At 43.0% G+C, this 24,321-nt stretch overlaps 2 protein-coding genes across 5 annotated transcripts in view; one reads left to right on the top strand and one right to left on the bottom strand.

Moving 5' to 3' along the window:
- Positions 1-8,126: 8,126 nt before the first annotated feature.
- rnf214 (ring finger protein 214) lies at positions 8,127-17,590 on the bottom strand. Of its 3 annotated transcripts, none has more exons than XM_035165270.2 (7): positions 17,166-17,590; positions 16,261-16,490; positions 15,885-16,018; positions 15,532-15,760; positions 15,192-15,401; positions 14,153-14,878; positions 8,127-8,394 (listed from the first exon to the last, which is right to left on the bottom strand). In XM_035165270.2, the coding sequence occupies exons 1-7, from the start codon at positions 17,362-17,364 to the stop codon at positions 8,329-8,331; spliced, it is 1,794 nt and encodes a 597-aa protein (XP_035021161.1). In that variant the 5' UTR covers positions 17,365-17,590; the 3' UTR covers positions 8,127-8,328. The 3 variants fall into 3 exon arrangements, with proteins under 3 accessions (XP_035021161.1, XP_035021160.1, XP_035021159.1); XM_035165269.2 differs by having other exon boundaries at positions 8,127-8,458; positions 14,217-14,878; XM_035165268.1 differs by lacking the exon at positions 8,127-8,394 and having other exon boundaries at positions 13,889-14,878.
- Positions 17,591-18,582: 992 nt separating this feature from the next.
- The window catches only part of snx2 (sorting nexin 2), an 18,323-nt gene continuing 12,584 nt past the window's right edge, over positions 18,583-24,321 (top strand). The window contains exons 1-5 of one of the 2 annotated variants that reach the window (XM_035165292.2): positions 18,583-18,831; positions 22,300-22,399; positions 22,485-22,639; positions 23,130-23,196; positions 24,039-24,082. In XM_035165292.2, coding sequence (XP_035021183.1) covers positions 18,730-18,831; positions 22,300-22,399; positions 22,485-22,639; positions 23,130-23,196; positions 24,039-24,082 — 468 coding nt within the window. In that variant the 5' untranslated portion in view covers positions 18,583-18,729. The remainder of the gene's footprint in view (positions 18,832-22,299; positions 22,400-22,484; positions 22,640-23,129; positions 23,197-24,038; positions 24,083-24,321) is intronic. The other variant, XM_035165293.2, reaches the window with a different exon arrangement.

Here is a 24,321-nt window from a genome sequence, read left to right as displayed (position 1 = left end):
GAAGGAGGTTGAAGAAGGAGGTGGAAGAAGGAGGTTGAAGAAGGAGGTGGAAGAAGGAGGTTGAAGAAGGAGGTGGAAGAAGGAGGTTGAAGAAGGAGGTGGAAGAAGGAGGTTGAAGAAGGAGGTGGAAGAAGGAGGTGGAAGAAGGAGGTGAAAGAAGGAGGTTGAAGAAGGAGGTGGAAGAAGGAGGTGGAAGAAGGAGGTTGAAGAAGGAGGTGGAAGAAGGAGGTTGAAGAAGGAGGTGGAAGAAGGAGGTGGAAGAAGGAGGTGAAAGAAGGAGGTTGAAGAAGGAGGTGGAAGAAGGAGGTGGAAGAAGGAGGTGAAAGAAGGAGGTTGAAGAAGGAGGTGGAAGAAGGAGGTTGAAGAAGGAGGTGGAAGAAGGAGGTGGAAGAAGGAGGTGGAAGAAGGAGGTGGAAGAAGGAGGTTGAAGAAGGAGGTGGAAGAAGGAGGTGGAAGAAGGAGGTTGAAGAAGGAGGTGGAAGAAGGAGGTGGAAGAAGGAGGTGGAAGAAGGAGGTTGAAGAAGGAGGTGGAAGGAGGAGGTGGAAGAAGGAGGTTGAAGAAGGAGGTGGAAGAAGGAGGTGGAAGAAGGAGGTGGAAGAAGGAGGTTGAAGAAGGAGGTGGAAGAAGGAGGTTGAAGAAGGAGGTGGAAGAAGGAGGTGGAAGAAGGAGGTGGAAGAAGGAGGTGGAAGAAGGAGGTTGAAAAGGAGGTGGAAGAAGGAGGTTGAAGAAGGTGGAAGAAGGAGGTGGAAGAAGAGGTTGAAGAAGGAGGTTGAAGAAGGAGGTGGAAGAAGGAGGTGGAAGAAGGAGGTGGAAGAAGTCAGCGGCGCCAACATCCCCGCAGCTGTGCTGACTTTCCCTTCTTCACCTGCTGTGAGGACTGTCAAGGTTAATGGAGGGATTTACAATTTGATTACAAAACATCATGAAAAATAATAATGTCCTCACAATGATAGTATCGCACCAAATAAAAAGATAAAAAATAATTTCCTGCATATGTTGATGTATTTAGGATAAGATAAGACAAGATGTACCTTTATTTATCCTCCGGAGGAAATTCACAAATGACACAGCAGCAGAAGAAGAAAGTGAGAAACCGTTCCAGATGTGCACGCACGCACCAGCAGTTTGGTTCTCATGGTTTTCCAGGTATGCATATGTCAAACTCTATCAAAGCTGCCAACATTATTAAAACAACATATATATCAAATTTTCTTCTCTTCTATAAAATGTTTGTGGATATAGATTTTTTATCAATATAAACATTTATTAAGTTAACACAGCCATAACCCTACATAATAAACATTCATCAAAAACAGCTGTATGCCTGCACACATGCAAATAAAACAGTAACTACTATGGCGGCTGAAAACTACAGATATTGTTCGTCCATCTTGTTGTTGAGTCATTCCCCATGACGACGGGAGACGGGACTTGAATCTCCATCTTATCTCTATCCTCATATTTTCTCACCATCCTTGCTGCTTGTGATCCTTGTCTCCTAACTCTCCTTGTCTCCTAAACTCCTTGTCTCCTAACTCTCCGCTCCCCAGGGATCTTTGTGCAGATGGGTCGAGGCCATTTTGCCACGCCCATTTCTAAATACTCCAGAATACGTACATTTTCACCACTTTCTAACTTTCTACAAACTTTGGTAACTATTTGAGCATGTTGAAGCCCTCAAAAAGCCTCTTCTGTTGTCGGAAAAATAATAAGAAAAATCCTTACAATTTCAATAGGGCCTCCCACCGTCGCTGCTCGGGCCCTAATGATGATAAACAGTTTGTACAGACGTCATCAGAGAAACACAAACTTTCAGCTGCTGGAGGTTATTGATCCCTAAATATCAGTAAATCACTAAATACTCTATCAACTCATGTTGATCTGCTGCAGAGGAGGAAAGTGTCCACAGAGCAGATCTGTCATAACAACACTCACGTCTGTTTTTACACTGCGACATTTCGTTTTTACTTAAAACCTAAAGATACAAACACTTCATCAACATTTGTACGTGAAAAACTTTTACCACTGGAGGCGGAGTCACTCATTGGTTTGAACTGGACGTAGACTCAGAGCCTACACCCCGGCCCCCCCCCACATCCGGTGCTTTATGGTCGGTTTGACTCTAAATGATCATAATTCACTAAATGAACATCAGCTGTTTGAAGAAGACTTGAAACTAGAGACTGAGACAGAAACTCCTGAATGTTTACTGACGTTATGAAGTGAGAAGTAGAGTCACTTTCTGTAGAAACTACCAGAGGAGTCGCCCCCTGCTGGTCACTACACAGAAGACAAGTTTCACTTCAGCATTGGCTTCACTTTCTGGATCCAGAGTCTACGTTGGTTTTTATGGTCAATAATAAACTGGCATCATTATTATTATGAAAACATTTAATATCTTTTATTTAAAAAAATTGATAAATTCCACAAAAAAGTTATCATACAGAAAACTTTAATTTACAGTCACATGATCATTTATGAATTATCATATACCGATAATCAATCAATGTTCATCATTAGTTTGGTGCTTTGTAAAGCAGTGGCCGTGGTGAGCTCAGCATGCTGCTCTGTGCTCGGTGATGTCCCGGGTCACTTGGCGGGACAGAAGGGACACGAGTTGTTCTTGCTCGACTGCAGCCACATGCGGATGCAGTCCTTGTGGATGGTGTGGGAGCAGCTCAGCGGGTGGCGGCTCTCTGGCTCCACGGCGTTCTGGCACATCAGGCAGAGTTTACGGTCGACATTTATTTGATCATTGTGCATAGTCCACTTTGTAGATTAAAAATATACAATTTAAAAATAAAAACAATAAATAATAGTGTCTCTGCATAATATATTTAATGTAACATAATGTTTACATAATATACACTGAACAAAAATATTGAAAAGTATAGACAGTACAAATAAAATAGCTTAAATGTAATATGGGACAATAAAACTGGAAGAGATAAAGAGAAAAATCTAAAATCTAAATGTCATACTTTTAAAGTATAACAGCCAATAATGTCTCAGGTGTTTATTTGTTTGTTTATGGGACTATCACATGTGTATGTGTGTTGTTTACAAATATAACAGTGATCGAGAATCATTCTATATAATTTCTAAATAGAAAACTAGTTGTGTGACTCTATCATGTCTCTAATTATTTTTCAAAAACACTGGAGTAAATATTATCTTTAAAACCCCCAGCAGATGGTGTGTGTGTGTGTGTGTGTGTGTTACGTGTACGTGTGCTTGTTTGTGTTTTGGTTTTTGTTTCCTATTCAAGACGTTTTCCAGCATAAACACTAATCTTCAGGACCAGTGGACCTCATGGGGTCGGAGCTCCTGGATAAGGTTAGTGGTGAGATGTGAATTGTGGTTAGGTTAAGGTTATATGTTATAGCCAGGAAATGGTCATAGTTAATGTTAGGGATAATGTTTTCGTTTGGGCTGCATGATAAAAAATCTATCATCATCGCGATATCAACATGGGCGATAGACATATCGCAAATGGCGGCAAAAACTGTGCTAAATGGTGTTCGATGCGCCACGCATTCACACTCTGCGTGTCAATATATTTGGCCAATCAGATGAAGCCCTGCTACCCTAAATGATCAATTAAAGAAATTCATATCATTGACGGGTTTTTCTGTCAATGAATTATTGTCAAAAGAATAGAGAGAAAACAGATTATTTGAAACACAGAGATATGACGGAGCCGTGCCGCTCCGCCTCCTCCACTGTGGAAACTTCAAGTGATCTCGTTTGTCCCGGTCAGATTCATCATTATGATAAACGTGTGCATGTCTATCTATAGTTTTGAGGCCACATTTTGGTCGATACATCATTGTGAGGACATTTTGTCTGTTCCTCACAAACTCAAAGGACTGTTTGAAGGTTAAGACTTGGTTTTCAGGTTAGGGTTGGGTCTAGGTTTAGGTTTGGGCCCGAACCGACTCATCTACCGGCTCCGTCCTAAAACCTGAGAGCCCGTCCATGTGGACTCGTGGTGCAGATTCCAATGTTGATAGTGGGGAGCAAAAAATCCAATACCAATATATTGGCAAATATATCTATGAACATTAAAATAATTCGGACATAGCTAAACATAATGAATACTTTGTATGTAATATTTTAACGTATTTAAGACTTTAAATTCAGATTATGGAATTTTAGACTTTTCCAACCAGCAGTAATTGTGGATTCACAGTTTTATTTCACTGTCTTAAACAATGTGAGACAAAAGATTTATTTTACATTTTCACTGATTTCACAGAGAATAATTCATGGATCTTGATGAGAATAATAATACATTTAGGGACTGGTGGAAACCACGATTATTAATCTAGATGTTTGCATTTTGTGATGAAATATGACTATGAAATATATTGAAAGTAAACATGCAAAAATAAAGAAATCATGGAACAAATGGAATGTTCTGGAAGAAGAGGACTGTTTGGGGCGGCGTGTAGCCTAACTGGTAGAGCTGCTGCCCCAAGGAGGTATGCATGCCCCCACTCTCTCTCTTCCCCTTTCACAACTAAGCCTCTGTCCTATAAAAATAAATAAATAAAGGTTATAAAAAGCCCCAAAAATACATTTATAAGAAAAGGACTGTTTAAAATCAAAGACGCCTTTAATGTTAAAGTGTTCGATGCTCTGTATCAAAGGCTCATGCTCTTTGATCGTAAATGTTCCTTAAATACCTTTTATCATTAGGTCTCTAATATATAGCAACAATAAGAGGAGATATACCATCTGTACAAAGGATAATGCCACATCGATTTCAGAAAGTGACTGTGAGAGAGGGAAAACTTCTACTGACGCAGAAATCTGTTCAGAATAACTTTCTATTTCAAACTGAATAGATTAAACCAGTGATGGAAGGTTTTTGTCACCCAAACGTGGAGACTAGTCAAACCCCAGGTTCGATTCAGCAGAACTCTATTTGTATGTCTCAACAAATAAGCTACCTCCTAGACCTGCTGGCGAAGGAGAGGGCCTACGGTAGTACAGAGCACCACTGGAGGATCCAACTGGGCCAAGAGTTGGAGGAGCACAAACAAGAGCTGGTTCGACAGAAGAAGCTAAAAGAAATGTTCATTAACAGAGGAAAGGAAACAAAGCAAGAGCTGGAGATGCTACAAAGGTACAGCAATGCAGAAACCCTCAGCGCCACAAAGATCGCCTCTCAGGTGAACGACACCATCAAGAGGAAGAAGAAAAAAGACCTTCAGAAAGACTACGAGGAGCTGAAGGTGGCACACATCATCAACCAGGAGAAGTTTAACAATGAGGTTCAGCTGGAGAAGGATAAAAACAAGCTTCTCCAAGAAGAGATGGAGAACCTAATAGCTTCCTGTGATGAATTCTACCAAAGTCAAGAAACCAATCAGGAGAAGTTCAACACCGAGCTTCAGGAGGAGAAGGAGAAGAAGAACGATCTCCAAGAAGAGATGGACAACTTCATAGCTTCCTTTGAGGAATTCTACCAAAGTCAAGAAACCAATCAGGAGAAGTTCAACACCGAGCTTCAGGAGGAGAAGGAGAAGAAGAACGATCTCCAAGAAGAGATGGACAACTTCATAGCTTCCTTTTCGGAATACTACCAAAGTCAAGAAACCAATCAGGAGAAGTTCAACACCGAGCTTCAGGAGGAGAAGAAGAAGAAGAACGATCTGGAAGAAGAGCTGGAGAAGCTCAGAGCTTTGTACCATTACATGAGCGAAAGCTATAAAGCTGATGTTCTCGCTGCCGGGCAGAAGGTTGACCACTACCAGAATGAGCTTGAGATACAAATAAGGTTCCAAGACGAGAGAGTGTTACAGGATGAGCTCCTGGTGAAACACCTGAGGGATGAGCAGGACTCTCTCCGTGGGCAGATGGAAGAAATGAGACTCATGCAGCAAAACGCTTCTGAGCAGGAAACCATTTTGCAGCAAGAGATGGAGGAGCTGAAAGCTCAGTTCTATGCTGAGGTCTGTGGTGAGAGTCAGGGGGTTGACACTGAAGACTGCCAAAGTCAAGTAACCAACCAAGAGAACTTCAACACCGAGCTCCAAGAAGACACGGAGAACTTCATAGCTTCCTTTGAGGAATTCTACCAAAGTCAAGTAACCAATCAGGAGAAGTTCAACACCGAGCTTCAGGAGGATAAGAAGAAGAAGAATGTTCTCCTAGAAAAACTGGAGAAGCTCAGCGCTACTTATGATGAGGACTTCCAAAGATATATAGCTGATGTTTCCAGCACTGAGCTCACTGAGGACGAGTCTCTCTCCAATGTTCTCCCTGATCCCAAACCCAAGGAGACGGGGCTGCCTGAGAAGACAGAGAAACCAAAGAAGGCTTCATTCTGGAAGAGAGTCCGCCGCTTTGTGGGGTTGAGAAGGAGGCGGAAGAAGGAGGTGGAAGAAGGAGGTTGAAGAAGGAGGTGGAAGAAGGAGGTGGAAGAAGGAGGTTGAAGAAGGAGGTGGAAGAAGGAGGTTGAAGAAGGAGGTGGAAGAAGGAGGTGGAAGAAGGAGGTGGAAGAAGGAGGTGGAAGAAGGAGGTGGAAGAAGTCAGCGGCGCCAACATCCCCCAGCAGCTGTGCTGACTTTACCTTCTTCACCTGCTGTGAGGACTGTCAAGGTTAATGGAGGGATTTACAATTTGATTACAAAACATCATGAAAAATAATAATGTCCTCACAATGATAGTATCGCACCAAATAAAAAGATAAAAAAAATAATTTCTTGCATATGTTGATGTATTTAGGATAAGATAAGACAAGACGCACCTTTATTTATCCTCCGGAGAGGAAATTCACAAATGACACAGCAGCAGAAGAAGAAAGTGAGAAACCGTTCCAGATGTGCACGTGCACGCACCAGCAGTTTGGTTCTCATGGTTTTCCAGGTATGCATATGTCAAACTCTATCAAAGCTGCCAACATTATTAAAACAACATATATATCAAATTTTCTTCTCTTCTATAAAATGTTTGTGGATATAGATTTTTTTTTATCAATATAAACATTTATTAAGTTAACACAGCCATAACCCTACATAATAAACATTCATCAAAAACAGCTGTATGCCTGCACACATGCAAATAAAACAGTAACTACTATGGCGGCTGAAAACTACAGATATTGTTCGTCCATCTTGTTGTTGAGTCATTCCCCATGACGACGGGAGACGGGACTTGAATCTCCATCTTATCTCTATCCTCATATTTTCTCACCATCCTTGCTGCTTGTGATCCTTGTCTCCTAACTCTCCTTGTCTCCTAAACTCCTTGTCTCCTAACTCTCCGCTCCCCAGGGATCTTTGTGCAGATGGGTCGAGGCCATTTTGCCACGCCCATTTCTAAATACTCCAGAATACGTACATTTTCACCACTTTCTAACTTTCTACAAACTTTGGTAACTATTTGAGCATGTTGAAGCCCTCAAAAGCCTCTTCTGTTATCGGAAAAATAATAAGAAAAATCCTACAATTTCAATAAGGCCTCCCACCGTCGGTGCTCGGGCCCTAATGATGATAAACAGTTTGTACAGACGTCATCAGAGAAACACAAACTTTCAGCTGCTGGAGGTTATTGATCCCTAAATATCAGTAAATCACTAAATACTCTATCAACTCATGTTGATCTGCTGCAGAGGAGGAAAGTGTCCACAGAGCAGATCTGTCATAGAACAACACTCACGTCTGTTTTTACACTGCGACATTTCGTTTTTACTTAAAACCTAAAGATACAAACACTTCATCAACATTTGTACGTGAGAAAAACTTTTACCACTGGAGGCGGAGTCACTCATTGGTTTGAACTGGACGTAGACTCAGAGCCTACACCCCCACACCCAGTGCTTTATGGTCTGTTTGACTCTAAATGATCATAATTCACTAAATGAACATCAGCTGTTTGAAGAAGACTTGAAACTAGAGACTGAGACAGAAACTCCTGAATGTTTACTGACGTTATAAAGTGAGAAGTCACTTTCTATAGACTTCTATAGAAACTACCAGAGGAGTCGCCCCCTGCTGGTCACTACACAGAAGACAAGTTTCACTTCAGCATTGGCTTCACTTTCTGGATCCAGAGTCTACGTTGGTTTTTATGGTCAATAATAAACTGGCATTATTATTATTATGAAAACATTTAATATCTTTTATATCTTTTATTTAAAAAATTGATAAATTCCACAAAAAAGTTATCATACAGAAAACTTTAATTTACAGTCACATGATCATTTATGAATTATCATATACTGATATCCAATCAATGTTCATCATTAGTTTGGTGCTTTGTAAAGCAGTGGGCGTGGTGACGTCAGCATGCTGCTCGTGTCCGGTGATGTCCCGGGGTCACTTGGCGGGACAGAAGGGACACGAGTTGTTCTTGCTCGACTGCAGCCACATGCGGATGCAGTCCTTGTGGATGGTGTGGGAGCAGCTCAGCGGGTGGCGGCTCTCTGGCTCCACGGCGTTCTGGCACATCAGGCAGAGTTTACGGGCGACATTTATTTGATCATTGTGCATAGTCCACTTTGTAGATTAAAAATATACAATTTAAAAATAAAAAACAATAAATAATAGTGTCTCTGCATAATATATTTAATGTAACATAATGTTTACATTATATACACTGAAATAAAATATTGAAAAGTATAGACAGTACAAATAAAATAGCTTAAATGTAATATGGGACAATAAAACTGGAAGAGATAAAGAGAAAAATCTAAAATCTAAATGTCATACTTTTAAAGTATAACAGCCAATAATGTCTCAGGTGTTTATTTGTTTGTTTATGGGACTATCACATGTGTATGTGTGTTGTTTACAAATATAACAGTGATCGAGAATCATTCTATATAATTTCTAAATAGAAAACTAGTTGTGTGACTCTATCATGTCTCTAATTATTTTTCAAAAATGTGTCCTATATAGTAACACTGGAGTAAATATTATCTTTAAAACCCCCAGCAGATGGTGTGTGTGTGTGTGTGTGTGTGTGTACGTGTGCTTGTTTGTGTTTTGGTTTTTGTTTCCTATTCAAGACGTTTTCCAGCATAAACACTAATCTTCAGGACCAGTGGACCTCATGGGGACGGAGCTCCTGGATAAGGTTAGTGGTGAGATGTGAATTGTGGTTAGGTTAAGGTTATATGTTATAGCCAGGAAATGGTCATAGTTAATGTTAGGGATAATGTTTTTGTTTGGGCTGCATGATAAAAATCATTGCGATATCAACATGGGCGATAGACATATCGCAAATGGCGGCAAAAACTGTGCTAAATGGTGTTCGATGCGCCACGCATTCACACTCTGCGTGTCAATATATTTGGCCAATCAGATGAAGCCCTGCTACCCTAGATGATAAATTAAAGAAATTCATATCATTGACGGGTTTTTCTGTCAATGAATTATTGTAAAAAGAATAGAGAGAAAACAGATTATTTGAAAAACAGAGATATGACGGAGCCGTGTCGCTCCGCCTCCTCCACTGTGGAAACTTCAAGTGATCTCGTTTGTCCCGGGTCAGATTCATCATTATGATAAACGTGTGCATGTCTATCTATAGTTTTGAGGCCACATTTTGGTCCGATACATCATTGTGAGGACATTTTGTCTGTTCCTCACAAACTCAAAGGACTGTTTGAAGGTTAAGACTTGGTTTTCAGGTTAGGGTTGGGTCTAGGTTTAGGTTTGGGCCCGAACCGACTCATCTACCTGCTCCGTCCTAAAACCTGAGAGCCCGTCCTATGTGGACTCGTGGTGCAGATTCCAATGTTGATAGTGGGGAGCAAAAAATCCAATACCAATATATTGGCAAATATATCTATGAACATTAAAATAATTCGGACATAGCTAAACATAATTAATACTTTGTATGTAATATTTTAACGTATTTAAGACTTTAAATTCAGATTATGGAATTTTAGACTTTTCCAACCAGCAGTAATTGTGGATTCACAGTTTTATTTCACTGTCTTAAACAATGTGAGACAAAAGATTTATTTTACATTTTCACTGATTTCACAGAGAATAATTCATGGATCTTGATGAGAATAATAATACATTTAGGGGAAACCACGATTATTAATCTAGATGTTTGCATTTTGTGATGAAATATGACTATGAAATATATTGAAAGTAAACATGCAAAAATAAAGAAATCATGGAACAAATGGAATGTTCTGGAAGAAGAGGACTGTTTGGGGCGGCGTGTAGCCTAACTGGTAGAGCTGCTGCCCCAAGGAGGTATGCATGCCCCCCCACTCTCTCTCTGTCCCCCTTTCACAACTAAGCCTCTGTCCTATAAAAATAAATAAATAAAGGTTATAAAAAGCCCCAAAAATACATTTAAAAGAAAAGGACTGTTTAAAATCAAAGACGCCTTTAATGTTAAAGTGTTCGATGCTCTGTATCAAAGGCTCATGCTCTTTGATCGTAAATGTTCCTTAAATACCTTTTATCATTAGGTCTCTAATATATAGCAAATAAGAGGAGATATACCATCTGTACAAAGGATAATGCCACATCGATTTCAGAAAGTGACTGTGAGAGAGGGAAAACTTCTACTGACGCAGAAATCTGTTCAGAATAACTTTCTATTTCAAACTGAATCGATTAAACCAGTGATGGAAGGTTTTGTCACCCAAACGTGGAGACTAGTCAAACCCCAGGTTCGATTCAGCAGAACTCTATTTGTATGTCTCAACAAATAAGCTACCTCCTAGACCTGCTGGCGAAGGAGAGGGCCTACGGTAGTACAGAGCACCACTGGAGGATCCAACTGGGCCAAGAGTTGGAGGAGCACAAACAAGAGCTGGTTCGACAGAAGAAGCTAAAAGAAATGTTCATTAACAGAGGAAAGGAAACAAAGCAAGAGCTGGAGATGCTACAAAGGTACAGCAATGCAGAAACCCTCAGCGCCACAAAGATCGCCTCTCAGGTGAACGACACCATCAAGAGGAAGAAGAAAAAGACCTTCAGAAAGACTACGAGGAGCTGAAGGTGGCACACATCATCAACCAGGAGAAGTTTAACAATGAGGTTCAGCTGGAGAAGGATAAAACAAGCTTCTCCAAGAAGAGATGGAGAACCTAATAGCTTCCTGTGATGAATTCTACCAAAGTCAAGAAACCAATCAGGAGAAGTTCAACACCGAGCTTCAAGAGGAGAAGGAGAAGAAGAACGATCTCCAAGAAGAGATGGACAACTTCATAGCTTCCTTTGAGGAATTCTACCAAAGTCAAGAAACCAATCAGGAGAAGTTCAACACCGAGCTTCAGGAGGAGAAGGAGAAGAAGAACGATCTCCAAGAAGAGATGGACAACTTCATAGCTTCCTTTTCGGATACTACCAAAGTCAAGAAACCAATCAGGAGAAGTTCAACACCGAGCTTCAGGAGGAGAAGAAGAAGAAGAACGATCTGGAAGAAGAGCTGGAGAAGCTCAGAGCTTTGTACCATTACATGAGCGAAAGCTATAAAGCTGATGTTCTCGCTGCCGGGCAGAAGGTTGACCACTACCAGAATGAGCTTGAGATACAAATAAGGTTCCAAGACGAGAGAGTGTTACAGGATGAGCTCCTGGTGAAACACCTGAGGGATGAGCAGGACTCTCTCCGTGGGCAGATGGAAGAAATGAGACTCATGCAGCAAAACGCTTCTGAGCAGGAAACCATTTTGCAGCAAGAGATGGAGGAGCTGAAAGCTCAGTTCTATGCTGAGGTCTGTGGTGAGAGTCAGGGGGTTGACACTGAAGACTGCCAAAGTCAAGTAACCAACCAAGAGAACTTCAACACCGAGCTCCAAGAAGACACGGAGAACTTCATAGCTTCCTTTGAAGAATTCTACCAAAGTCAAGTAACCAATCAGGAGAAGTTCAACACCGAGCTTCAGGAGGATAAGAAGAAGAAGAATGTTCTCCTAGAAAACTGGAGAAGCTCAGCGCTACTTATGATGAGGACTTCCAAAGATATATAGCTGATGTTTCCAGCACTGAGCTCACTGAGGACGAGTCTCTCTCCAATGTTCTCCGATCCCAAACCCAAGGAGACGGGGCTGCCTGAGAAGACAGAGAAACCAAAGAAGGCTTCATTCTGGAAGAGAGTCCGCCGCTTTGTGGGGTTGAGAAGGAGGCGGAAGAAGGAGGCGGAAGAAGGAGGTTGAGAAGGAGGCGGAAGAAGGAGGTGGAAGAAGGAGGTGGAAGAAGGAGGTGGAAGAAGGAGGTTGAAGAAGGAGGTGGAAGAAGGAGGTGGAAGAAGGAGGTGGAAGAAGGAGGTTGAAGAAGGAGGTGGAAGAAGGAGGTGGAAGAAGGAGGTGGAAGAAGGAGGTGGAAGAAGTCAGCGGCGCCAACATCCCCAGCAGCTGTGCTGACTTTACCTTCTTCACCTGCTGTGAGGACTGTCAAGGTTAATGGAGGGATTTACAATTTGATTACAAAACATCATGAAAAATAATAATGTCCTCACAATGATAGTATCGCACCAAATAAAAAGATAAAAAAAATAATTTCTTGCATATGTTGATGTATTTAGGATAAGATAAGACAAGACGCACCTTTATTTATCCTCCGGAGAGGAAATTCACAAATGACACAGCAGCAGAAGAAGAAAGTGAGAAACCGTTCCAGATGTGCACGTGCACGCACCAGCAGTTTGGTTCTCATGGTTTTCCAGGTATGCATATGTCAAACTCTATCAAAGCTGCCAACATTATTAAAACAACATATATATCAAATTTTCTTCTCTTCTATAAAATGTTTGTGGATATAGATTTTTTTTTATCAATATAAACATTTATTAAGTTAACACAGCCATAACCCTACATAATAAACATTCATCAAAAACAGCTGTATGCCTGCACACATGCAAATAAAACAGTAACTACTATGGCGGCTGAAAACTACAGATATTGTTCGTCCATCTTGTTGTTGAGTCATTCCCATGACGACGGGAGACGGGACTTGAATCTCCATCTTATCTCTATCCTCATATTTTCTCACCATCCTTGCTGCTTGTGATCCTTGTCTCCTAACTCTCCTTGTCTCCTAAACTCCTTGTCTCCTAACTCTCCGCTCCCAGGGATCTTTGTGCAGATGGGTCGAGGCCATTTTGCCACGCCCATTTCTAAATACTCCAGAATACGTACATTTTCACCACTTTCTAACTTTCTACAAACTTTGGTAACTATTTGAGCATGTTGAAGCCCTCAAAAAGCCTCTTCTGTTGTCGGAAAAATAATAAGAAAAATCCTTACAATTTCAATAAGGCCTCCCACCGTCGCTGCTCGGGCCCTAATGATGATAAACAGTTTGTACAGACGTCATCAGAGAAACACAAACTTTCAGCTGCTGGAGGTTATTGATCCCTAAATATCAGTAAATCACTAAATACTCTATCAACTCATGTTGATCTGCTGCAGAGGAGGAAAGTGTCCACAGAGCAGATCTGTCATAACAACACTCACGTCTGTTTTTACACTGCGACATTTCGTTTTTACTTAAAACCTAAAGATACAAACACTTCATCAACATTTGTACGTGAGAAAAACTTTTACCACTGGAGGCGGAGTCACTCATTGGTTTGAACTGGACGTAGACTCAGAGCCTACACCCCCACATCCGGTGCTTTATGGTCTGTTTGACTCTAAATGATCATAATTCACTAAATGAACATCAGCTGTTTGAAGAAGACTTGAAACTAGAGACTGAGACAGAAACTCCTGAATGTTTACTGACGTTATAAAGTGAGAAGTAGTCACTTTCTGTAGAAACTACCAGAGGAGTCGCCCCCTGCTGGTCACTACACAGAAGACAAGTTTCACTTCAGCATTGGCTTCACTTTCTGGATCCAGAGTCTACGTTGGTTTTTATGGTCAATAATAAACTGGCATTATTATTATTATGAAAACATTTAATATCTTTTATATCTTTTATTTAAAAAATTGATAAATTCCACAAAAAAGTTATCATACAGAAAACTTTAATTTACAGTCACATGATCATTTATGAATTATCATATACCGATAATCAATCAATGTTCATCATTAGTTTGGTGCTTTGTAAAGCAGTGGTGACGTCAGCATGCTGCTCTCGTGCTCGGTGATGTCCCGGGGTCACTTGGCGGGACAGAAGGGACACGAGTTGTTCTTGCTCGACTGCAGCCACATGCGGATGCAGTCCTTGTGGATGGTGTGGGAGCAGCTCAGCGGGTGGCGGCTCTCTGGCTCCACGGCGTTCTGGCACATCAGGCAGAGTTTACGGGCCCCGGTACTCGGACCTCCACCCGACGCCGATCTGGCTCTCTGCGGGGAGGGCGGCGGCCTCTGGATCGGGCCCAGGGGCAAGGGCCGGCCGATGGGCCCCGGGGCCACCCTCTCGTTCTGGGCCAGCTTCACACCGACCTGCTCCATGACCTCCTCCATGGACATGCCAGCTAACGTGCCGCGGGAGCTCTTCACCTGCTGCAGCAGCTGAGTCAGCTGAGCCTTGTTGCATTGTGGGAAGCGAGTCCCGAGCTTCTCCAGGACTTTGTCCAATTTGCCGGCGGGGGCGGAGGTGGCTGACGTAGCGGAGGCGGCAGCGGTGGGAGGCGGTGAAGGAGCTACAGGGTAAACAGGAGGGGAGGGGGAGAGACTGAGAGGGGGCGTCACCCTCAGTGGCGCTCTGATGTGCGGCTGGAACTGCGGTTGGAAGAAGTGTTCAGGATGAAAGTAGGGATCGGGTGGCGGGAGGTGTCGTGGGTGCGGGTAGCGCTGACGGAACGGAGGTCGGTAAGGGGGCTGGTACTGGTCCTGGTAGTAATGTGGAGGGGGGAAGGATCGGACCATCGCCATGGGAGGAGGATGGGGGGGCCCAAACTGCGGCTGAACCAGTGTCTGGATCAGCTGATTGATCCTCAGCTCGACCTGCGGGAGGAAACACAGCTGATCAATGTGATCTCAACAATCAGAGCAAAGTATTTATCAGAGCGTCACGTTTTCTAAACGTCTGTCATGTTGACGTTTAAAAAGATGAAGAGTTCGAACTACGACCTTTCTTAGGATCAACATAAAAACATCCTGTCGGTGTCGATGGAGCGAACAGCAGCTCGTAGTTTCCAGGGTATCAACCACGTTACCATGGTTACCTTGGTTGATACCGTGGTTGATACGGTGGAAACAGTTGTTAGCCTCCGGGTGTGTGTCTGTTATTAAAAGCGTATGATGTCACGTGTCTCACCGTGGGGACCTGCGGCAGAGTTGGGACGGTGACCTTTGTGAGGGTCTCTAATTCTCGGCCTTGCTGGAGCTGCTGCATCACTTCCTGGAAGCGGCTCTGGAGCTCGGCCTGACTCCTCCGCACCGCAGCTTCCTTCTTCTCCCACTTCAGCCTCTCGTGGTGATACTGCTGAGGAGACTCCACCCGCAGAGCGTTCAGGTACTGACCCAGCTACGACACGAGAGGACACGTTATCCGTCTTTAATCACGTCCACTCTCTGCCTCTATTTTATTTGTTCCACGTGAAAGTTCATATTTACAAACATTTAACTCTTCAAAATAAAAGCTCTGATGTCTGTACCTCTTTCAGCCAGACATCGATGTGAGTTATAGCTGCGTCCCTCTGCTTCTCCACCGCGGCTTTCTCGTCCTGTAAGGCCTGCAGCTCCGCCTCCTGCGCCTCCGTCCTCACACGCTCCATCTCCTGCCTCAGCTCCTCCAGCTCCTCCTGCCACCTGCGCTGCTCCTCGCTCTGCTCCTCTGTGAGCGCCGCCAGCTTCCGCTCGCTCTCCTGCAGCTCATTGGCCAACCTGTTCCAGAGGAAAGATGTGGAAAGATCAGTTGTTGTTTCCAGCCCTTATCACCAAAAGCTCTGGAATCTCCTGGTTATACCACAGACGATTCAGCAGAACAGACAGTGTCAGTGGTTTCTACCTCTTCTTCTCCTCCTCCGCTCTGTCCTTCTCTGACGTCATCTCTTGTTTTTTGGATAAGAAGCTCTTCTTGATGACCTTGGAGTTGTTCAGCTGCAGTTTGACTCGCACAGACTCCAGTTTGTCCATGACCGCCTGAAACACACAGTCTGATGGTGAAACACAGGCCAGACACCAACTGTAGCATCCACACATCAAACGAAATCACGCCTGAATCGTGACAAGTTCTCCAACCAAGTTTCAAACATGAGGTTAAGTAGCAGAAGCTTGTTGGTTCACTGGAGGGGAAATAATGCGGCGCTCAGTCGGTTGGAGACAAGTAACTTGATACTTCTAGAAATATGAAACCACGTCTTGTTTGTGAGGGTCAGTCTGACCTGGTGCTGTCGTGCGGCCTCCTCCTTCTTCTTCTGCAGTTGTTGTTTGTGTTTCTCTTGTTCCGCCTCCTCCTCGCCCTGCTTCCTCATCAGGCCGCCGTACTCCTCCGACAGGCTGACGCTGTAATCCAACATGGCCGACACCTGGCTCTCCCAGTCGGCCTCCGTGTTGACGCCCGACTCTTCTGTGGTGGCGTCCGTCTGCACGGCCTGAACCTTCCTCAGCACATCTGGGGGAGGAACGTTTTAGTTTGATTCATGTCCCGTATGCTAACATAGAGGAGGCGGGGTTTATGACCAACATTCCAGCCAACCACTGGGGGGCGATCAAGATCCTGTCGCTATTCTGCCAGTTTTAAAACCGCAACCTGAAATACTTTAATGTACGATGGTTTCGTCTTTCACCATTTTGTGTTTTTCTTTTCTAGTTTTACAAAAGCTACCACTCTTATTTTCACATCTTGTTTACGTGCTGTTGTAACTGTCGTAAGTCGATGTCGCAAAGTCCTGTGAGACTTCTATGATGTTCTGCTGCAGTTAAAAGGTAAACATGTCCACATTATGAGATTGACCTCATTCAGGTAAATCAGAAAATAGTGTTTACATGTAAGTTTCTTATTCAGACTAATTGTCTCTATCGGGTTAATACAAGAATGTTGGTGTCTACGAATAAAAGGTTATTGACAATATCTCTCTCTCTCTATATATATATATCTATATATCTATATCTCTATATAGGATACGGCTGATACGAGATGATGAAGGTTCGAGTCCCGGTTTAAGATTCATTATTTCCACACATGATGTCAAACTGCAGAAGTTTGGTGTCAGGCGCAGTTAGCATTAGCATCAACATTAGCATTAGCCAGATGTTCCTAATATACTGAGTAAACTTGTGGTTTCACCTTTCACCGTCATGTTCGCTAACTCCTTCTCCACCTCCTCCAGCTCCAGATCATCCAGCTCCTCATCATCCAGCTCCTCCCACTCCCCATCTTCCTCCAGCTCCTCGTCCTCCTCGTCCTCCTCCTGTGCCCGGTGCTGGACCTCTGCTCCTGGGTTCATCCTCACCGTTTCACCGCTAACATCCATGCTAGCATCCATGCTAACACGATGCTAGCAGAGCTACAGAGGTGCAACTTGAAGTTTAAATCACGTGACGTTTCCTGCGCCGCTTCGGATTCTCACTGCGTCACTAATAAAACTTATTAAAAATAAAAACTAACTTTATCCAGGTCACTGTCGCTGTTGGCGGTTTCCGCCCTGCGCAGAAGTGTTGGTGCGTCGCTGAATTTGATCCGACTGAAACGCGTCATCTGTCCAGGCTCAACGAGGGTTCCGCCTCAAAGATCGTCCATTTGAGGATGTACCAATAAAAAGACACAAACATCAAATCCACCGCAAATCAAGGTTTGAACTGAAATCAGAATAATCAAAAATAAGAATAAAAAGAAGGCAACATACTATTTAAAATACAGAGAGAATCATGGTGAATTTTAATATGAATATTTAATGATAAAACGATGATTACAGTTTTATCTCCTGCACATGAATGTAAATCTTTTATTTACTGAACCTTGTTTTCATTCGAATAATTAAGTGTTTTTCTTACTTTTTTTTGGTTTTGGAACAAAATGCAAATTAAAATTAACCTGTTGAAAATCTATCATTAAATGCATTTAGTTTTACTTAAAGTTCAGATTTAATTAAATTAGATTATTATTATTATAATGTTACATATATTTTATTTTCCATTGTTTCCTTTATCAGACTTTTCTATATGTCAATAGTTTATTTTATTCGAAAAATAATTAAATTTGTTTTAATGAACTTATGTTGATGTTTTTCATCTTTTTTTTTATCAATTAATTTCATGCCTTTAACGAGGGATTTTAATTCAAAGTAAATTTGCTTTAATGTAAATTTGCTCTAATGTATTAGAAAGTTTTGTTTTCCATGGTTTTATATATAATAATTTCAATTTACACACATTCACCCTATAATTATTTAGACACACGTGTAGGCTTTGACAAAAAAAACCACCATCTGTAATTTGTTGTATTGTAATTTTATATTTTTACGTCAACTAAAGTTTATAAGCATGAAAATGACCCAATCATAAATAATGAAATGCATAAATAAATAATTAAATGTAGTAATGAAACCATAAATAAATATAATTTTTTCACAAGCTTTATTATTTTTGTCGTCTTCTTATTGTTGTTTGTTTATTTGTTCTTGATTCTTCATATTCAGACCCGTCTCTTCAGGAAACGGTCCCCGGAATCCGCCGCGGAGTGACTCCTCGCTGCCTCCTCTCTGCAGGTCACATGACAGCGGTGTGACCCTCCGGACGCCCCGCTCCTCTCTCCTCCCTCTGCCCGTCACACTCGTCTGTTTTCCGGCTGAGCGTCGGGCTGAGTGTCGGCGTCAGCCTCCATCACAACCCGCCGCAGGACCCACGCGAACATGGCGGACACGAGCAGGGAGCCTGCACCGGAGCGCACCGACTTCCAGGAGCTGGAGGAGGCCGAGGACCTGTTCCCGGAGCCGGCGGCCGCACGGGAGGAGGTGAGCGGGAGGAGGAGGAGGAGATGACGGGGAGGCCGAGGGGAGAGAGGCGGTCAGGGCGTGAAGCCTCCAGCTGACGCGGAGCGACGGAGCCGTTAAATCGGGGGTTTTCTGAACGGGGTTTGGTGCGTGAGTGTCACCGTGACGCCGTGTCGGTGCGTGGCGCCGTGATCCCGCAGTAACGGTGTCCCGCACAGCTACGGGAGCCGCGCAGGGTCATGTGCGCGGCGCAAGACGCAGAGTGGGCGTGTCCCTGTCCGTCAGGTGACAGTCACACAGGTGAGGGCGCTGCCTTCAGGACCGGCTGGGAAATAACAAGCACCCAGCGAGTCTTCAGACACAAAGTGAAACATCATCGTGTTTGTTTCAGTTTGATTTCAGGTGGAATGAAGCGTTCGTACTGATCCACCTTCTCCACACGCTGCTCCCAGACCTCAGAACACTGGAGATCCTCCTGATCCTCTGGAGGGAGATCCTCCTGATTCCTCCTGATCCTCTGGAGGGAGATCCTCCTGATCCTCTGGAGTGAGATCCTCCTGATTCCTCCTGATCCTCTGGAGGAGATCCTTCTGATTCTCTGGAGTGAGATCCTCTTGATTCCCCCTCTGATTCCTCCTGATCCTCTGGAGGAGATCCTCTTGATTCCTCCTGATCCTCTGGAGGAGATCCTCCTTATTCTCCTCCTGATTCTCTGGATGGAGATCCTCCTCTTTCTCTGGAGTGAGATCCTCTTGATTCCTCCTGACTCTCTGGAGGGAGATCCTCTTGATTCCTCCTGATCCTCTGGATGGAGATCCTCCTAATTCTCCTCCTGATTCTCTGGATGGAGATCCTCCTCTTTCTCTGGAGTGAGATCCTCTTGATTCCTCCTGATTCATTCCTCCTGATTCTCCTCCTGTTTCTCTGGAGGAGATCTTCTTTATTCCTCCTGATTCTCTGGAGTGAGATCCTCTTGATTCCTCCTGATTCTCCTCCTGATTCTCTGGAGGAGATCTTCTTTATTCTCCTGATTCTCTGGAGGAGATCCTCTTGATTCCTCCTGATTCTCCTCTGTATTCCTCTGGATTCCTCCTGATCCTCTGGACTTTCTCCTGCAGATAGTCTGGAGGAGCCGATGTGAGAACACAGCAGGAGATTCTCCACTGGATTCAGCGAGAGGTCGTGTTCATGACGTTTCCAACACACGATGCTAAAACAACACAAACACAACACAAACACGTCCAGATGAAAAGGCTTTGCCGCACAAATACAAACACTGGCTAAGATGTGAAGAGAGCGTTTGTTGACAGAAGGAAACTCGTGACCTCCGCAGCAGAATGAATCTGTGGCTTCCTGTCTCTGAACGCTCCGGTGGTTTCTGTGTTGTGGTGAAGGCATCTGAGCGGCAGGTGAAAGACAAACTCCTGAGAAAGTCCGGACCCAGTTCTACAGACGACCTCTGGAGGTCAAGTCTGAAAACAGCTGTAGAGTCAGAGTCCACAGGAACATGTTTCAGACTCTCACCGGAGGAAATGAAAGTTTCTTTAATTGACGATATAAACGTTTCGCCTCTCGGTTGTTGAAGCCTCACTTCCTGTTTCCTTGCAGGTAAATAACAGAAGCCAGTGAAGTTTCACTTCCTGCTGGAAGACGACTTGAAAAGTGAAAACAAGGCTTTTATGGAACTAGAGTAAACGCTGCCGGCGTCTTCATTCATTATATTTACACTGCGGCATTTTGTCATCATAAGTTAAAGGAAACGTCAGACGTGTTGTTCAATCAGCAGCGAGGTCTGAATAAACTCAGCCGTATTAAACAGTGGATTCTGAAGTTCTGGTGTCAGTTTATTAGGAACAGCTGGTGCCTCTGTCAGACCTGCTGTGACGTCATGGATCTTCTCCTCTTTACTTAGTGCTGATGTGAGCACGTTGGACGACGTCGTCTGAGCTGCTCTCGTTCCCAGAAATGTTTTTAAAACCCCCGGGTCGACCGGGGTCACATTTCTGTGTGACGGCGTTTTCACTCTGACCTGAACTTCCTCTCCACGCGTCCTCATGTCCCCTCCACGACTTCCTGCTGTTTGTCTTTTACTCTGGTGACGACAGTTTAAAATGTTTCACTCACTAGTTTAAAGTTTTCACAAGATTCAGCTTCTGTGTCACTCATTCACATGGAGAAGAATATTTCACTTTTATATATGTTGAGTATTTGATAAATAAAATTAACATTTTAAAATACAGCCGAACTGGTTTAGATGGTAATGGTCATGTAAATTAATATTCAGATTTCTTTTAGAATGTTTTTTTCCCACCAAGAAGCAGGAGCAGTATAAATTGAGCAACATGTTTTCTTCCTGGTGATTTTTAATTTACATGTGATTTTAATTGGCGAAGGTTTTCTAGCGGAGACGCTTTACGACGTCAGCTGAAGACGGGACTTTCACCAGGAGCCTTCAAACCCTCACACGTAGATTTAATATCTAACGTTGCTTCTGTTTTATAACTTATATTTAATTGGCATTTATTTGTTTTATGCGTTTTCATAGATGAAAAATACAACAACAAAAAAAAGTACTGGTTTCCAAAGTTCAATGAAAGCAAATGGCGTTAAAGAAAAAAATATTATTATTTATTTATGTATTTATTTAACTGGGAGTGATGAACAGTTTTGTAATGGTTGTTAGATGAATACACAGGTCTTTGTGTGTGTGTGTGTGTGTGTGTGTGTGTGTGTGTGTGTGTGTGTGTGTTTCCTCTGTCTGTGTGGTTGCTGAGTAAGGACGGAGGAAGCTCCTCGTTATCATCACTCATTTCCTCTCGTCTTTCTGTCGTCTCAGCTGAAAATCTCTCTGCTCCTGGAGCTCGTCTGTTCAGGTGTTTTTACTTTCAAGCGTTAGTTAGTTAGTTAGTTAGTTAGTTAGTTAGTTAGTTAGTTAGTTAGTTAGTTAGTTAGTTCTTGTTTCTGACACGTGAATAAGAATTTAAATCAGTGCAATCGAGTCAGACTCGATCACAGCAGTAAAGTGTCAGGAACATTCAGGTGAGGGTTGAATCCTATAATATATATATACATACATTATATATTTTATATATATATAATGTCATATGATCAGTAAGGTCCTGGCGGCCGCTCGTGTCTGTGATCTCAGTCCTTCGCTCTTTGTTTTCTGGCTCAGCTTCCTCCTGTAGAACACGTTTCGGTTGCTGGTTCCTCAGATGCTCCTCAGAAGCTCCTCCTGCTCTTTGCAGTCGATGTGGTTCTGGTCATCAGACCTGGACCTGCACACTGGTTCAGTTTGTGGTTCTCCACCAGAAAGAGTTTCTGACTCAAATGAAGTAGTTTAGGTACCTGAGGATGTTTATTATGACGGAACTCGAGAGTATTATGATTATTTGTGATATTTCTTTATATAAAAATCAATCTTATCGAATATCACTTAACAAATCTCATGGGTTTGTGTGTCTGTGTGTGTGTGTGTGTTTTGTTCAGTCAGGACCAGCCAGTCTTCCTGCTGAAGACATCAGCACCAACTCAAACGGACCCAAACAAGATTCACTATTTGATGACGACCCCGAAGACCTGTTTGCAGGTAACTACTCACACACACACACACACACACACACAGTCACACACGTACACACTCACTAACACACTGTGTGTTTGTGTTGTCGCAGAGGCCACAGAGGAGGTTTCGTTGGACAGTCCAGAGAGAGACGTCCTGTTGTCCGACGGTCCGTCCCCCGCCATCACCCCCATCACCCCTCCCACCTCCGTCATCACCCCTTGCATCGGTCACGATGACATGTTCACACACTCCTCCTTCGACGAGGTGACTACACACACACACACACACACACACACACACACACACACACACACACACACACTCTGCTAGTTTTATCTTTTCGATCTGATCCTTTCAGGTAAATCTTTGAAGGTGATTAAATGAAATGAAGCACATAATGCGTTTGCAGATTTCAGCTTCAGGCAGATTCAGAGACTTTTAGCTTGATACCAGAATAAACATCATTGTAATTTTCATGATTTTTCTCCTTCATACACTGTTGATATCCTTTATTTTATATGAACTGTGACGTGTCATCTGTTTGGTTACTTTAGATGTTCTTCATTCTTTGGTTGACTCTGTTGTCTTTTGACCAAAGCATAAAAAACATATTTTTCTCACTCAGAACAGAAAATGTAGAAATGGAGACATTGGTGGGGGCAGAGGAGGAAAGATGGGGGTTAGAGATAACGTCTGGAGAAAGTGAGGACGTGTTGCTCCACCCTCAGAACTGTTTTGTTCCTGTTGTCTGCAGATTGAAGAGGAGGAGGTCGACGATTCATTCGATATGAACATATCAGTGTCTGACCCTGAGAAAGTTGGTGAGTAAACTCTGATTTAACAAACCTGGATTCTGTTAATATCCTGAAATATCCCAGAGCAACGACGAGAAGAGCGAGAGAGAGTGGAGATAGAGGAGCAGACGCAGCATCTGTCTGGACTCTGCCTTCATTAGTGGATGTTTAGTTTAACACGCCAACGTAAAGGGACGGTTACTTTATTTAAATCTGATGTCGTATATATAAACGCAGCATAAATGAGCCTTATGCTCAAAGACCATATTTCCCACCAGCCCTTGCTGCTATTTCTTATAATAAACTTATTGTCAGTGATGCTTTACCTCAAAGTCTTTATCTGCTGACAGATCTTTAGCATTTTCAGTTTCAAACGTCTGCAGCACGGTAGTTTTCCAACTTGACTCTTTGAGGGAAAAGTCTGAGGAATGAATGTGGTTTGTTCACATCTTCACTGAGCTGAGCACAGGAGTCTCACCGAAGTACTGACAGGCCCTGAAGGTCAATACGAGACGGTAAATAAAACCATTAAACACTTGGAGAGAACCAGTCGATCCAGTTTGAGATCTGAGTGCAACAAGCAGCGGCTTAAAAGAAGCAAACACTCCACATGTGTATATTTACAGAACTAATACATGTTTGAGTTTTACTGCTCGGTGTCGAGAGTGACGAGAGAGAGAAACAGAGAAAAGAACAAACCATGAAAATATAGGAAGGAAATCAAAAGAGCAGTAAAGTGCTGACTATTAGATTATTCTGTGTGTGTGTGTGTGTGTGTGTGTGTGTGTGTGTGTGTGTGTGTGTGTGTGTGTGTGTGTGTGTGTGTGTGTGTGTGTGTGTGTGTGTGTGTGTGTGTGTGTGTTTTCCAGGTGATGGGATGAATGCGTACATGGCCTATAAAGTGACCATCAAGGTGAGATATTTTATTTATGTTAATATTTGCTGTTTCCTGTCGTGTAGTTTTGGTATTAATGAAATTGTAATGTTGAGCCGCTGCTGTAGAGGGCGCTCACACTGGAGCTTTTTGTGGCCTCGCATGTTCTCACTTTTATTTACTCTCTCTCTCTCTCTCTCTCTCTCTCTCTCTCTCTCCCTCTCTCTCTCTCCCTCTCTCTCTCTCTCTCTCTCTCTCTCTCTCTCTCTCTCTCTCTC

This window comes from Hippoglossus stenolepis, chromosome 9, assembly GCF_022539355.2.
Source record: "Hippoglossus stenolepis isolate QCI-W04-F060 chromosome 9, HSTE1.2, whole genome shotgun sequence".
NCBI classification, from domain to species: Eukaryota; Metazoa; Chordata; class Actinopteri; order Pleuronectiformes; family Pleuronectidae; genus Hippoglossus; species Hippoglossus stenolepis.
Note: the sequence above shows the minus strand (reverse complement) of the source record. Positions and strands in the feature narration are given on the sequence as shown.

Bases quoted from the DNA above. Each gene is read 5' to 3' on its own strand.
- rnf214 (XM_035165270.2), bottom strand. From the start codon at position 17,364: ATGGATGCTAGCATGGATGTTAGCGGTGAAACGGTGAGGATGAACCCA. The intron at 16,019-16,260 runs GTCAGACTGACC...TGTGTGTTTCAG, and splicing joins AGGCCGCACGACAGCACCAG to GCGGTCATGGACAAACTGGA. The intron at 15,402-15,531 runs GTACAGACATCA...CTCGTGTCGTAG, and splicing joins TCGATGTCTGGCTGAAAGAG to CTGGGTCAGTACCTGAACGC.